This window comes from Carettochelys insculpta, chromosome 28 (genome assembly GCF_033958435.1).
Source record: "Carettochelys insculpta isolate YL-2023 chromosome 28, ASM3395843v1, whole genome shotgun sequence".
NCBI classification, from domain to species: domain Eukaryota; kingdom Metazoa; phylum Chordata; order Testudines; family Carettochelyidae; genus Carettochelys; species Carettochelys insculpta.
Genome location: NC_134164.1, coordinates 13,779,864 through 13,795,747, shown reverse-complemented (window position 1 = coordinate 13,795,747; position 15,884 = coordinate 13,779,864). Strand labels below are relative to the sequence as shown.

The window sequence follows — 15,884 nt, the reverse complement described above, 5'->3', positions numbered from 1 at the left end:
TAAGAAACACATACCATCATCATTGGCCCATCAGCAAATTAGACATTGATTGGCTGGGAGTTGTTGTGAATGCAGTTAAATTTGAGAGAGCCAGGCAGTGGTGTGAAAATAGCAGTTCAGGGATATCCTTTTCTTATATGCTTGCATATTCTGCATTAATGTTAGTGGGCGTAGGCTTTAATCTTTTAGTAGTACTTTTTATAATCTAGGGTACTGTAAAAATAGCTGTTTGATATTTGAAAAATCTGTTTGAAATTACACATTATTTATGGACTGCCAGCTTGCTAAATATTGATAAATTTTGTTGAGAAGCTAATTTTTTTTAATAATGAAGCAGAGGAGTAAAATGTATTTTGATCCTTTTGGCTTACATTTTCTGAATAGTCAGGTGATCTACTAGTGGGCATAACAACTTAATAAATGGTAAAACTACTAGTAGCAGTGAGGAATATTGAATTTTAATTGATATATTAATTAATTCCCATAAAATTATTTCACAGAAAAAAGAACTACATAGGAATGTGTTTGTCATTTTACTTTGTTGAATTAGGTAAAGGGAATTATATCAAACTGCAGAATGGGAAAAGAGTTTTTTTGGGTAGCTTTTCTTTCAACTTCTTTGCACAGCATCACTTTCTCGTCTGACGTACAGTAACATTTCTTACTACGCTGCCTAAATTTGTCCAGCATTTAATATTAGTACTTAGATGCATTCTTAGTGGCATGAAACCTGTGATAGAAGAATAAAGGGAAGCTTGCTGGTGTTCTGATTTATGCTAGATTAGCTCTTTTCAGATACCATTTTGCTGGGCAAAACTGAAATTGACTCTGAAATTTCATCACTTTAGTGTGCACTTTTTAAAATGTAGCGTTAGCAAAGGATCAATATATATTTATATTCCCATTTAGGTTGGTGTTGTGTGTGTCTGTGTGTGTTTAGATGTTTACAGAAATTTACACAACTTGGGGTGTTCGACATTTTTCTTCCGCAGCAGTTGGCCCATATTAGCTAAGCAGCCCTGATCTGGTTTGTATTGCACGGTCTGCCTTCTTTAATTTTTGTAGGGTTTCCTCTCCCCTTCTTTTTTCTGTTCTTCTGGTCCAGTGAACACTGCATATGGTACCTATTGTCTTAATGTGCTGGCATGGTGCTAGATTTAGGCATGGCAGTAATTGATGACGCATGAGATAATGCTGCAGGGGGAAATTTGCATTCGATGTTCTTCTGAATAGTTCAATTTTGTGTTGTGACATGAGAATCTTAGCTGCAATGCCAAGCCTACTTCCCTGTGTAAATGTCTTGAGAGACAGCTAGAGTTGGCATCTACTTCCTACCATTTGGGGATTGTCATTAGAGAGAGTATTCAAATGTTCTCTATAGGCTAGACCAAGATTTTATTTTTACAGGTGTTTTTCCCCAGAATAGAGGAACAAAGCATGTGGGTGACAATGGAAACAGTGTACGTACGTTCAAAATTTAAATCTCTTTTGACCATCATTATGGAATGGTCACAGCTACAAAATTAAGCAGAAAATGTAGTACATCATATGCCTAACAATACACGGTGTCTAGGAAGATTACTCACTGAGTCAGTATCCCAAAATATCTACTCTGTCTGTTTGAAATGCCCTCATTATTTCAAAATATTTTCCCAAAATAATAGGTTTGCTGTTTTGGGATCCCTCTAGTTCCTGTTGCTGGAGGAGATAGTGCTTTGTTTTGACGTTTGGTGTGGTGGAGACAGCACCAAATGCTGAAATAGTCTATTTTGAACTACGCTGCTTGTTACACTGCACAGCTTATTTCAAGTTTAGGCTGTCATGTAGACTCTACCTGGGTGACCAGTGTGTAAAATATTTGGCTGTAGTTTGAGGAGTTTCAACAATAGTAGAAACCTTGTATTAAATTTTAACCACAAGTATTTCTTAATGACATATACATTGTAAGACAAATATAGGAACGTTATCAAATCTAAATTCTTTAATTTGGTCAATTTTTTATTTTCATATATAACATAACCACTATTTAAAAACATTTGGTGGGGAAGACAAGATGATTAGCCTTTTGGGCTGGAGGAGGGTGAGTAAGGGCGGGGGATATTTAAAAAAACATGATGGCTCATACCCTAGGACCCAATTGGTTACATATTTTTCCTTCTGTCTCCTACAGAGAGAGACTTATTTTTAAAAAATAGCGTAAACATTTGTGAATGCAAGAACTGGATTATGTTGTATTAAAGAGAAAAATATATACTTTAGAGGACAGACTAAACAAATTTTTTTTGTGATTTGTTCGATTAGGAGTGTGTTTATATTTGCTTCTGTAAAAATATTTAGTGACCAGTTGTTTGATGCTGTGTCGTCATAGTCTAGTTATTTAAAAAAAAAAAACTGTGTTAATCCTGGGGGAATTCTGCAATTGTTGCATTTGGAGCCAAATTGTGGAATTTCTCCCAGACTGTGTGTATTGCCAGTTGTTGTTTTGGGAGACAGGTGGCTTAATTTTTTTATGTGGAGACAGGAATTAAAGGAACTAATCTTGTTTTAGGTTAGGAACCAATTTTTATTTTTCAAAAAGGTGAATCCTCTTTGTCTTCTCCACTAAATGGCTACGTCTACACTTAGAAAAAAACTTCGAAATAGCCATGCAAATGGCCATTTCGAAGAATACTGATGAGGTGCTGAAATCCATATTCAGTGCCTCATTAGCATGCCACCGGCTGTGGCACTTCGAAATTGCCACTTTTCACTCCCGTGCTGCTTGTCCAAATGGGGTCCTTTTTGAAAGGACCCCACTGACTTTGAAATACCTGCTGTTAGGAATAAGGGGATTTCGAAGTTGGCGGGGTCCTTTCGAAAGGACCCCCGTCTGGATGAGCCACATGGGAGTGAAGAGCAGCAATTTCGTAGTGCCATGGCTGGTGGCATGCTAATTCGAAGCTGAATGTGCATTTCGGTGCCTCATTAGTATTCTTTGAAATGGCCATTTGCATGGCTATTTTGAAGTTTTCTCTAAGCGTGGACATGGCCAATATGTTAATTGTGTTTACGACTATTAAACTTAATATAATTTGTTACGTAAACGGCTTAAGTACCCAAATTGTTTAATGGCGTATATTTGTAATCTTTACAATTGCAAAATTACCAATGCATTTTAAATAAGTGGGAGTAGGCTTTTTACTTGCTAAAACCAGAGTTTAGGGTTCTGTTTTCCAACTGAGAGTTGTATCTCATACCTAAAGCAGTGAGTGGCATCAGGTTTTTTCCTCTGCTTTGGGTGTGTTATATCATTGGCTCTTCCAGAAGAGAGAGTAACAACCAGGAACTTAGATCATGAGAGGTAAGTAAAGGGAAGTAATTTTAAATATTTAGTTTTAAAAGTGCACAGCAATTTTGAAGTTTACCAATTTGTTCTGTTAATGATTTATGATCTTAAACAATTGGATTAGTGCTTCAACTCACCTTTTGGAAAGACGGTTAGGTGGTAGCAGCACGAAGAACCCAGTCCTGCACCATTGAAATCACCGCACAGTTTGCCATTTATTGCGATAGACGCTAAACCCGAACCCCTAAATGTCTATTAAAAAGGTTTTGTTTTAAGCACTGATCGTGAGAGAGTGTTTTTCAGGTACATTTTAGTGTTAGTACAGAGAATCAGCAGCATTAAGGTACATCCTATTTAAAGAACGCTTCTTTAAAACATTAGGCTATTATAGGAATCTAAAAACTGCTTGAAGCCTAGTAACTGTAGACCACTTTTGGAAAGCCCTAGGAAGAATGGCTTAGCTTGGAGCATACATTTTGAGTATCATTGCTGAATTTAGATCCATCTCTGCAGCATTATCTGTTGAGAGATGCTGACAGTACTGCTACAGCATGCAACTCAAAGGTGTCTGGAATCTCATAGGTTTTGGGAGTCTACAGATCATTATAATGTTTAACTGCGTTTCGAATGACAGTATTCCATATTTAAAAAAAAAAAAAGCAGTCTGCAGCAGCTGGTGTCCATGGAAGTCCTATGTTGTACTGATAGTATAGGCCAAAGATGTCTCTGGACTTAGACATGATGAGACTAGAACCCAGATATTTCTTCTTTCACAAAAGTAGGATTTAGGGCAAGCTAGTAGAAAGCAATATTAGAGGATGCTAGTGACTTGGAAGTCAGAGGTAGAACAATAAAGTTAAAGCCATAATAGGACATCCAGGTTCCAAAATTCTACAAGTTAGTGAAATTATACCAAGATACACTTTTTCTTCAAACCAAAATAGGAAAAATATTTTAATACTTAATTATTTGAAAGGTGTTTTATTAGAAAAAATTCTTAAGAAAAATAACTTTAGGGGTTAAATGAGAATCAACTGTTCTACATTTCATAAAAGAGAGAAAATATTCAGTATAGATTTATGCATTAGTGCAGCTCATTGGACATTTTACAAATCAGATGACTATGGAATTGGAATCAGATTGTTTGTTTGCTTTTTCAAACCAGCAATGAGTTTGTCTTTAAGGCAGTAGACCCTAGTTTCTACAAGTAAAGACTGTTGTCCTGTTTTGAAAAGTTCTAGGCATTGTCAGTTCCTTATGCTGAAGTAAATGGGAATTGTTAGTGGCCAGCGCCTTTTAAGTTTTGAAACAAGAAGTCTGAGTCTTTAGCTATTTAATGAGATGCACACATTTGGTTTGAAACATTCTAGGAAAGTATATTATGTCCAGGTTACGGAGTGGGCAGTTACCAAGTACTGTGGATTTATAAGAATCCTGATTATCCTCTCCTTTACTAAATAAACTTGTTGAAGATAGTTTAGTATTTTGTCAAGATAACATGAGTTCAGTTGTAGTCTTGGGCCTGGTCTATACTAAAGTTACTTCAACATAAGCAGCTTATGTGGACCTGCTTATGTCAGTGTATATATACTGTAGTTTTGTCCTGATGGTGTAAGTGCCCTACTACACCAACATAAGCCTTACCTCTCATGGAGGTGGTTGTCTGTTTTAGTTAGGGCAACGTGGGGTCTGTGTAGACACCATTTTACTTACATCTGCTCTTGATTATCTTGTCAGTTTCAGGGATCCATACTGTAGGTGTGAAATTGACAGGAGAGCCCAGATTAGAGAGGGGTAGAGGAAGCTGGTCTCCCAGCAGGAACCTGCGCAGAACTGTGTGTCTGTAAGTTGGCCTAACATAGGTCAACTTCAGTGTGTAGTAACTACTCAAAAACCTACTAGTCTTGTCCTCTAGACACAGAATGTGGAATGGCAGAGTAAAATTAAGTTGTCATTGTCACAGGTTGGAAGTGAGACTACACATCATTTGCTTACTCCAAGCTTTATATCTTTGCCATAACTAATAAATATCCTTTTCCTGTATAGTTCTATTCAGCTGCCTAAACAGGTTCTTTGAAACCTTGTAGACATTCGCTTTCCTAATTGTTAGTTGCTGAACATGACAATTCAATCCTCTCAGCTAGAAGTCTACAGTAGTTTGTGAAGTTGGCTTTTGTCACATGGTATATCTGTGCAGATCTGTGGACTCCACTAGTTCTAAAGTGTAACCTGATAAGGCTGCTGGTTTGACATTTAGCAGTAGCCATAAGTGGATAGCACTATAAATAATGTGCGTCTTGAAGCTGAATGGTGTAGCATTACTGTTTGGCTTTTCTCTCTAGTTTTCATTGTGTCATCTGTAGTAAGCTGTAGGTTTTGTGTTGGAAATCTTTAAAACCTCTTGTTTGCATGGGTTCACCCAGTGACATCCAGTCCTTGCTTATAGATAACTTGATACACAGTCAGCACAGCTTACAATCCACTCAAGAGATGTATGGTTCTTATCCATGTTGAAATCAGGTTAATGCTGTAGTTTAAAAAAAAGTCATGTGGATTGGCACCTTGGGAGGAGAGGGGCTGTTTGGCAAAATTAACCTTTGGCATGTTTATAGCTGACTGAGCCAAGTGACAAAGCCCATTGACTCTTGAGTCTTAAGCTTCTAAATTGCATAAGACCATTTGAAAATGTTACCCTTAATCTGTGTCCCAGAGCTCCCCAGCAGGCAATTGTGATTGAGTCTTTCGTTAGAGCTTTGATCTTGGGATGAAGCATTCTGTGTAAATGTCAAAGTTTTGTTAAGAGACCTTGACAGTAAAACACATTAAAAGGTAGTCAACTGTTCTCTAAAATGTTACAAATAAGATGGCACCACATAATTCATTGTTAAGAGAACAAATAGCATGGCTCTTGCATACATAGCTCGCTAGTCCTCCTAAACTGTTTTGACTGCCTGGGTGGCTTACCATTTTAGTCAAACATATTAAGTTATTTTGTTCTCTTGAATGCTAACGTGACTCTCTGCTGCAAGGTGCTCTGAAGTGACATAGCTACTTAGTTAGAAGCATAATGTCTGCCTGTACTCTGAGGAAGATGTTGTTTCCTTAGACTGGCCAATGGCATGTTTGGGGACCAGCACTCCTGCTTAGAAAGGAGAACTACTACAAAATGGGGTTGATTTATTGAAAAGGGGCTATCAGTTTTTGGTACCAAGAGGAAGACCTCTAAATAAAAGGGATGATAACCCTAGACATGAACAATCTTATTATTCCAGAGAGAGGTTACAAGCCAGCAGTCTACCTGCAACCATTTTGTGTTTCTGAATGGGAGACTCTGATTTGGTTAATATTTTACCTCTCACTATTAGCTTCAATAGGCTCGTTAGCTCAGTTCTCACAGCATTTAATCTAAAGAGCGGCTGTGCCAATCTTACGCAGCCAGGCGTCTGTTGCAATGATGTGGAATGAAGAGAGAGATGGAAAATGGAAGGGGATCATTGTTAATCTCTTCAGTGTATAGTCCCACTGGAATTTAATACCTGACCCACAGGAACATTATATTCACAATAGCAACAGAAAATATGCCATTTCATTTGACTGCTTCTAACTATCTAGCAGTTTCACTGCCTAGTCAGTGCCAAAAAGTGTGTGTAATTTATTTTGCATCAGAAAATAACTATATTTTCCATGATTTTGGGGAAGATGACACCTTTTTCATGGGAACTGAGATGCAGTGAGGTGTAGGTTTGTTTCAAGTTGAAAAACATGACCATCCTCTTGAGTGCTTTTGTAAAAGTGGTGCTAATGTGTATAACTTCTGTTGTTTTTTTTTTCTTTTTTTCCCCTTTAACATTTTGTTTACCCTTCACTGTGTCAGTCACAACACACCACTCTTGAATCTCCCAGCTGGTCTTGACTCGTTATATTTATTTATGCTTTCACTCTTCTTTAATAAATACATTACTTGCAAGCAGTGAATTAAACAAAGCAAAAGAAAAACTACCATTAGTGATTGGACAGTTTCTTACTTTGTGTTACATTTAACTGTTCTTTTGACAGCCCAGTTTTTAAAGCCAGGTTCGTATGGAAATGCTTTCACTCCACTTGCACTGCTTTTGGAAATAGCATACTGCTTCATCTGTCTGTTTATTTTAGTGCATTCATAACACAACACAGTCAGCACAATGTCTCATCTCCACTGAACAAAAGATTATACAGTAGTTCTTGTCCTTTTTTTAAAAAAAAATGCAGCCATTTTTGTCAGCATTATCTTCAAATTAGATTCCCACAATCCTTTTTGGCTACAGTCAGCGTGTTAATATAGAAGAAACAACTACAGTATAAAAGTCACAAAACAACTGGTAATCTGTGGCTCCATTTTACAAGAGGAACACGCAGTTGTGATTGTGACATAAATGGTCTGCAGCAGTTACACTCACAGGTAAGTTCTTGTAAACCTTAAAATCTAAAACACTCTTCCATGGATAGCAGGAGAACATATTGTTAATTTTTAACTCTTTCACTCCTGTTCGTTTAAATCTTGGCATATCCTTACTCCTCTTCCTTGGTTTTTCAGTGTACTACTAACTACTGTTTTAAAGAGACACCCCCACCCCATAATGTGGGAAGGACATTTTTGTACACTCTTGTCCTAAAAAACTGAGACTAAAAATGTCTTGTTTTACCTGCAGAGTAGAGGAAAAAGGGTTCTAGTCACCTAGAATTGTCTGGGAGGGCAGAGGAGATATTGTAGCCATACACAGTTTAAGGAGCTGGCAACAGAGGGCTTTTAGCTGACAAAGGCAGGTCTACACAGCCTGTTTAATGTTGGTAGCAGCCTCTGCCTGCAAGGAGATCTCCCGTGGCTATGCTAATTAACCTCAGGATTATGCTAACAAGCAGACTTTGCAATTGTGAGACTGCTCGCTAGCACGAAGCTGCTGGGAGAACAGGTCAAAGTAGACCTAGCCTTTGTCTGATACTCCATTGGTATGCACATTATTCAGTCATGTAAACCTATGAGGACTAAGGATAAAACACTGCTGTTCTGACTTGGGGGTTGTGTTCAAGACTTTATTGCTGAGTTAAAGTAAGATCGTGACATTGTGATGTATCCAAGAGTCAGCTAATAAAAATGCTCAGAACAACTCAGGATATCAGATAAACGTTGAGGAAGAGTCAGCACAGCTTTTGTGAAGCGAAATCATTCCTTGCCAGTCTGAGCTCTGTGTGTGTTGACAATCGTGATCAAAGGTGACCCCATGGATAGAGTGAAGTTGGACTTTCACCCATAGACAACACCCTTCACAAAAGTCTCCAGTAGCAAAATAAGCAGTTGTGTGCTAAAAGGAAAGATTCTTTCATGGGTCATTAAGTGGTTATTAGACAGGAAACTAAGGGTAAGAATGAGGTTATTAGGTCTCTCAAGGATGTGTACTAGGACCATGCAGTTCAGTTTATCCACAGATAATCTCAAAAAGAGGTAAACAATGAGGTGGCAAAGTTTTCAGACAACACAAAATTATTCAAGATAGTTAAATCCAAAGCCGTGTGCAGAGTTACAAAGAGATCTTATTAATCCAGTGACTTAGGAACAAAATGGCCGATAAAATTCAGTGTTGATCAATCTGCGTAACTTTGCATTTGAAAACAATCTGAACTTTACATCCAAAACAATGGGGTCTAAATTAGCTGTTATCCCTCTAGAAAGCGATCTTGGCCTCATCAGGGATAGTTTTCTAAAAACAGTTGCTTGATATGCTGTGACAATCAAAAATACTAGCGTTAGAAAAGGGATAGATGAAAAAATATTGTAATACAGCCATATAAACCCGTGGTGCGCTCACACCTTGAGTAATGAATGCAGTTGTGTTTTCCCATCTAAAAAATCCTGGGTTAAATTGGAAAAAGTTCATAGGGAGGCATTGGAATGATAGGGATATGGCATACCTTTGGTATAGGAGAGATTAATAAGCCTGGGACTGTTCAGTTAGAAAAGAGGCTTCCATCATATCCGCACACCCACTTAAAGTTGTGAATAGTGTGGAGAAAGTAATATTTGCCCCCTTCGCATCACACATGAACTAGGAAATTACCCAATGAAATTAAGAGATTTAAAAGAAACGTAAAGAAGTAATTGTCACACAACACAGACAACCTGTAGAACTCTCTGCCAGGGGATGTTGTGAAAGCTAAAGATATAAGTGGGTTCAAACAAGAAATAAGTTCTTGTAGGTTGTTGGCCAAGATACTCACTGAATCAACACCAGGCTCGTGGGTTTCTTTAAACCTCTGATCTCCAGAAGCTGTCCTGGATGATGAGGGATGGATCATTCAGTAGATTGCATATTCTGTTTGTTCCGCCTGAAGTGTCTGGCACTGACCACTGGCAGAAACAGATTACTCGACTAGAGGTACCATTAGTTGGACCCAACATGGCCATTATGTTCTTCATTGTGTTTTGTTTTCTGTGAAAGACTCTTTTGTAAAATGTAAGGAACCCTTTTTCTTTAGTCCAAGTCAAAAGCTGATATTTATTGCTGCATCAGTGTCTTCCAACTTTATCATGAAATAGCTCTTTCTGTAGGAAGATGAGACATTATGCTTATTGTTTCCCCTACATGCACTAATGGTTCCTTGCTATTAACTTATTTCTAGGCCTGTTTCATTCTAACATCTAAATGTTTTTTGTTAGAGTACATGTGAAATGCATCACCAGTCTGTGCTTGAGCTCATTTTATTTGACTTTTTTTTTTTGTTTCACTAACCTCACAGTTTTTCTCAGTTTAATATTTGCTGCATGCTAGTTTGTATATATACATATATCTAAAAAACCCAATCAAATCTAGCCTGGATTTTGCTATGATTGTGTTTTGGTTTCTAGTGGTGGGGCAGTCTTGCACTTACAACTTACTCGGTATTATGAAAGCCTGACACAAAAACAAAATGACTAAACACAATGTAGATTTTCTTGACAAAAACAATCTTAAAGTGGTGCTGTCTAGGTGATGGATAGAATTGTACAAATAACTTGAGTTTATGCTTTTTAAAATGCTTTTTAATATTAATTTTTATTGGTACACTTTATTTTCTCCCACATTGCTTTTTTATTTTAAATGTTCTGCACAAAAGTTGCCCAGCACACCATCAGAAAATGACCCTTCCTATACCTGGTCCCCCCCCAAATTCTAGCCAGCAAGTTTTTGACATTTGTCTTCCCTTTTATTGGGCATATATTGCCTTTCAGTAGCACTTTTTTTTTTGCATGCACTTATGTAGAAAATCTCTTGCTTGTCTCATGTTTAAACATCAGTGGGAAGGGAAGAATATATTATTGGAATATTTTTGGTTTGTTTTCTCTGTTCTGTCTGTCAGGATAATATTGGACACCGCTTACTCCAGAAACATGGGTGGAAGCTGGGCCAGGGATTGGGAAAATCACTCCAGGGTAAGTTCAGAAGCTTGTATTTGAGAAACAGATTCAACACCAGATTCATTTTTTAGTTCAATTATTTCTGATGTTTTTTCTAGTTTTGCTACCCCGTCTTCCCCAAATGCTAATGTGTCCAAACCAATGTACTGTTAATTTTCATGTTTAGCAAATTGCAAGTGGAAGCTGCTGCCTCCCTTCAGTATACAGATATGTATGATTTGTGTGAACCTTGTTTGTTTTTTGGAGGAATTACAGATAGTCTGTGCTACTTTGAAAATTACATGGGTGTTTGTCTGACTGGAACATGCAGATATTTGGTGTTTTGAGGGAACTTGTAGTTAAAAATAGACGTAATGATTTTGGTGAATGGTGTCAAAGCTATAGAGTGTGAGTAAAAGGGCCCACTGAAGACTGATGTGGTGGTGGAGGTTTTCTGGGGACAGGAGAGGCTTATTTCCTTCAAGAATTCTACTAATTTCTATAACTCTAGAAACATAGCTAGTATGGGTATAACATGTCTGGTTTAGACATTTTATGTACTAGCTGGTACCATTAAGCTTCTTGAATTCTTTTCCTTTGGCTAGTCCAGATTCTTCTTCTAATTGTACTAGAGGACTGACTCAAATCAGTGTGGTAGGTTGCACCAGTTTAACTGAAAGGAAAAATTGGCTCTGACTACTTTTATTTGCTTTATATGGTCCTTATTAATTTGGTAAAAGCCTGGGAATTTGCAAGTTTGGACCCATATCTCTGAAATAACTCCACTAGAGATGATTGGTGGTTGCTGTGGAAGGCTATTGGAGAGGAGATAAGGCTTTCTGAAGCGTGGAAATGTCTGCTGAAAGCCTGTAGAAATGAAAGGCACGTTGACCTCTCCAGTGTGTGATCATAAACAAGTCTGCATCTAGTGATCAGAACAAGTTTTGTTTCCTCTAACCTGTCAGTTTAAACTGGTTTCTGATGTTAATGCAGGGTATTCATACAGTTCTCTGTGCTAGTCTTGTAGCCTCGGTTTAGGAGCTGGTTGTAATAGTTAGACCGTGGTCTTGTGTACCAGAATGATGTTTACTGCACACACAGGAAATGTTTGAGCAAATCTGTTCCTGTTATGTCCAAAACTTCATTGTGCATCACAAATAGAGGCAGCAGGGATACAGAGGGGAGGTTAGGTATGTTCCCCTCCCCCGCAATTTGGTTTAATAGCAGATGTCCAGAGTCTGATTTCATTCATTTCTGAGCATATTGACGTTTGTGGCTGAAAGATGCTCTAGCATTGCAAAGAATTGTTAACTGCAGAGAACATGAACAGGAACTTGAGGTGTGGAGCAGTGTTTCCTCTAACTTTTTTGGTCCACGTACAGAATAAGTTGTGTGTGTACCACCACTCTGGGTGGCTGTGGGCGCTCTGCTGATCAGCTGGATGGCACTTGAATCTCTTGTGGGCATCCAGCTTACAGAGAATGCTGGAGTGGAGAACTATTTTGCTTCAGTATTTCTTGACCTATGTGTGATGATGTATCAAGGTCCATTCTTCATGGTGGTGGGTAACAAGAGAACTTGTATATAGTATCTGTAGCACTGTCTATACTTACTTTAAGTATTTTTATCCCACTGTCAAATCGCCTTTTACTTAATTTTGGGCTAATCTAAAATTCAAGGAAGAACATCCAGGAAAAGTAGTAGCAGGGCTAACCTTCAAGCTTCCTCTGTAAACTTGAGAAGTAAAGTCAGTTTAATATATGCTGAAGATGGAAGAGAACCGCTAGAAAAACATGTAGACAGAAATGAGCAAACATACTTCCAAGAATGTTAGGAATAAGGAAGCAGAGCAGGGGTGAGCAAACGTTTTACCTTAGGCTCTACTTTTTGTCCGTGCAATTAGCAGGGGTCTCCCAACCTGTCTAATGTAATCCAGACCGATAGAAATTTTGGTTATGTTCATACTGGGGAAAAAAAGAACCCTGTTGGCATGCGTAAGAAAATACGTATATAGAATGTAAGAACTTCATTAATCGGTATATAAATGTGCAATCCTTTAAAAGATTTTTTTAATATTTCCTTTGCCTATATGGTCAAATCCTGATCTCTGAAATGGTCTCCTAGTGTTCTCTAAAATGGTATGGTCCTCTGCTCTGAATGCATACCAGTGCCCTTCAAGAATCCTCTTCGACTTTAACCCAATGAAAGCAGGATGAAAAATACCCAACCAGAGACCTAAAACATGTAAAAATTGATCAACCTAACCACATTGCCAAGGTAGCCTTGTGTGTGTTGTCAGCTGAGATGACTTCTTTGCTCTAGCCCCACGATTTGACTTCTACAAGTTACAAAGTTGCTACTTATCAACAAGCTTTTTTTTTTTTTAAAGCCTGATTCTAGGTTTATGAGCAAGGGCTTCTCCTCCTTTCTAGTTAATAGTGTAGGGAACAGGTGTATGTCACATTCTTCGTGCCAATCATTAACTAGTATACCTCTTGAAGAGGCATCAGAACATTATTTTCACCTACCCAGTTCCTCCTGAATTCTTTTAATGAACAGTTTGCTATGCTTCTAGATAGCTGTGCCCCTGACACATGCTGACTTTGGGTACAAACTGCAAGTTGAGTGTGTAATTCTGTCTCTTCCCTGCCTAGATAGTAGCCAGGAGTTCTGAAATTTCCACTTTGCAACAGTCGGGGAAGAATTAACCATAGCTGGTATAGTACTGATTCTTCCACATTCTGCTTCATACTTCTTCACATTCTCCCCAAAGTTTTTAAACCAGCACAACACTGTGCAGAGTGGAGTCATTATATGATGATCACAAGATGCCTTGGTAACTACCTAGTAGTAGTAGGCATCCTTCAGTCTACATAGACTATGGATCAAACGCTGTTAAGTGATGCTGGAGTCCTCTCCAGGCGAGAGCCTGGACAAATTTTTGGGACCCTGGGCTGCCCAGACGCCAGTGTCCCCCCCTCAGCTTTATTTATATAGTCCAAAGGAGAGGATAACCTCTACGTCTGGTACCAGCTTAGCTGCAGGAGTTGCCGGGTCAATGCCAGAAGTTGGCACAGAACCTCCTTAGGACTCCCCTCCGGATTTTCTGTCAAGGTTTACTCCCTTAGCCTTGCTCCTTCCCAGGATAACCCACAAGGCAGTGGGTCCAGTCACTACCTCAGCAGCTGTTTATGTAATGTTACTAGGCAATCCAGAATTACTTGCATAAACAAACACATCTGTCTGATATCCCAATTGAAGTGAGAATTCACATGCTTAGTGTTCGAAGATCCCCTTCCTAAAAGGGCTTTCTTAGTGTTAGAATATAGCTTCTCCTAACTCTAAGCGTTTGTCCCCTCAGCCTAGATCTCTCTCATGTTGATACATTTTTGGCAAACAGGTTTCGTTATCATATAGAGTAAAGGCATGTTAGTTAACAAATATTTAACAAAAAACAGAATGGGAGCTCATTGATTGCTTATCAGAATCAGCACTTCAAAGTAAAGAGCGGCTTAGGTGGGTATTTTCTTGCAGATTGCATAAGCTTGTTTTTGTCAGGAGCAAAATCGTGGCAACTGTAAACATTTTTGTGGGAGAAGAAGGTGGGGGAATGTCTGTGAAAGATGACTGGATTCGGGCTAGCTGAAAAGACATTAGTCACTAATAGCATAGGCACCAATCAATGCTCCCTGTAATCTTTTCCATCCATGGGCAAAATACATTTTTCCGTGCACTGAGGCATGTGTGGCTATGCACCACGAGTAGAAAAACAAACCCGAGCTCTGGGCACTCTGCTGATCAGCTGGGCAGCATTGAAATGTCTCTAGTGGCTGCATAGGTGCACAGCTTACAAGAAACACTGGCGCCAACTCAGGGATGCTTCAGGACCCAATCCCCCAGGAAGAAAGCGGGTGAAAGGAGTTGCACAGCACTCAGTGGCCACAGCTGTTTGACAGAGTAGATGCCTAATCAGTAAACTTAGTATAGGAACATAAAGCAGCAGAATACAAATGAGGGGCTCCAGCTAACGTTCATTTCAAGACGTTGGAAGTGTGCTAAGGGAGGTTGATTAGGATGACCAAGCACAGCCTGAGGAACACACGAGCTAGAAAAGGAATGCAGGAGAGCCAGAAGAGGACTGTGAGGCGGGTAAGTGGAATCTAGACATCAGAAGAACAGGGTTCTCGGTGGTGGTCAGTGCTCTGAAGCTGACTAACAAAGACAGGAGGTTAGGACAGTGCACTTGCCTCCTGTCACTGAGAATCGGTTCTGTTAGAAGCTGTAGGATTGCAAAAGCAGCTTGAGAGAGAAGACTTTCAGTTCAGGTGTTCTTGCAGAAAATGTTTTGTGCCTTGGGATCATGGAATGGAAGAGGTTGAGAACCAGTGGGTAAAATACTGGCTGGAATGTTGTGAGCAGTGTGGAAAATGTAGGTAATTATTCTGTATGGTTCAAGTGATCTGTTCTTGGACTGTAAGTAAGTCTACAGGGCCGTGTCTACACTTGCCCCCTCCAAAAGGAGGGGTCATGTTAATGAGACAGTTTGAAAGATGCTAGTGAGGCGCTGACATGTAGATGGGGGCCTTTCGGAAGGACCCCATGACTTTGAAAGCCTGTTCTTCCTTTTGAAAGGCTCTTGGCTACACAGGCAGCGTGCGTTCCGAAAGTGGCACTTTCAAATCGTGTGTGACCACTTATGCTAATGAGGTGCTGCATATTCATGTTCAGTGCCTCATTAGCATCTTCTGAACTGTCTCATTAACATGCCCCTTCCAAAAGAAGGGGGAAGGTGTAGACACAGCCCAGGATTATGTTTGCTGACTTTGCACTGAGTACCTGCCTCAGTTTCACGCTGAATAACTTTTTTTGCTACAGTCCGGTTGCTTTTTTGAACAGTGTCATAATTATAACGCTCCTTAAACAGTTCTTTAATGGGGTCATTTTAAGTAGTGTTAGTAGCACACACATGTTCTTTACTCCTTTGCATGCAAAACATAGAAATTAATATCTTTAAAGACAAATTTTCAAGGTTGCAATCATGTTAAGCTTCTCTTCACCAGTAACCGTTTACATTTACATGCAGTTTTGCATTATGACTAGTTAATGTGACTGAAACATGTCATAGTGTTGATTTTAAACTGTTCCCACTTG

The 15,884-nt window shown here is 39.0% G+C and overlaps 1 protein-coding gene across 4 annotated transcripts in view; it reads left to right on the top strand.

Annotated features, from left to right (window-relative positions):
* Nucleotides 1-15,884, top strand: part of GPATCH8 (G-patch domain containing 8) — a 114,258-nt gene that overhangs the window by 45,678 nt on the left and 52,696 nt on the right. For 2 of the 4 annotated variants that reach the window (XM_074978849.1, XM_074978850.1), the window contains exons 3-4: nt 7,382-7,399; nt 10,697-10,769. Coding sequence is in view for 2 of the 4 variants with exons in the window: in XM_074978848.1 (XP_074834949.1) it covers nt 10,697-10,769 (73 nt within the window). In the remaining 2 variants the exon portion in view is untranslated. The remainder of the gene's footprint in view (nt 1-7,381; nt 7,400-10,696; nt 10,770-15,884) is intronic. The other 2 variants (XM_074978848.1, XM_074978847.1) reach the window with 1 other exon arrangement.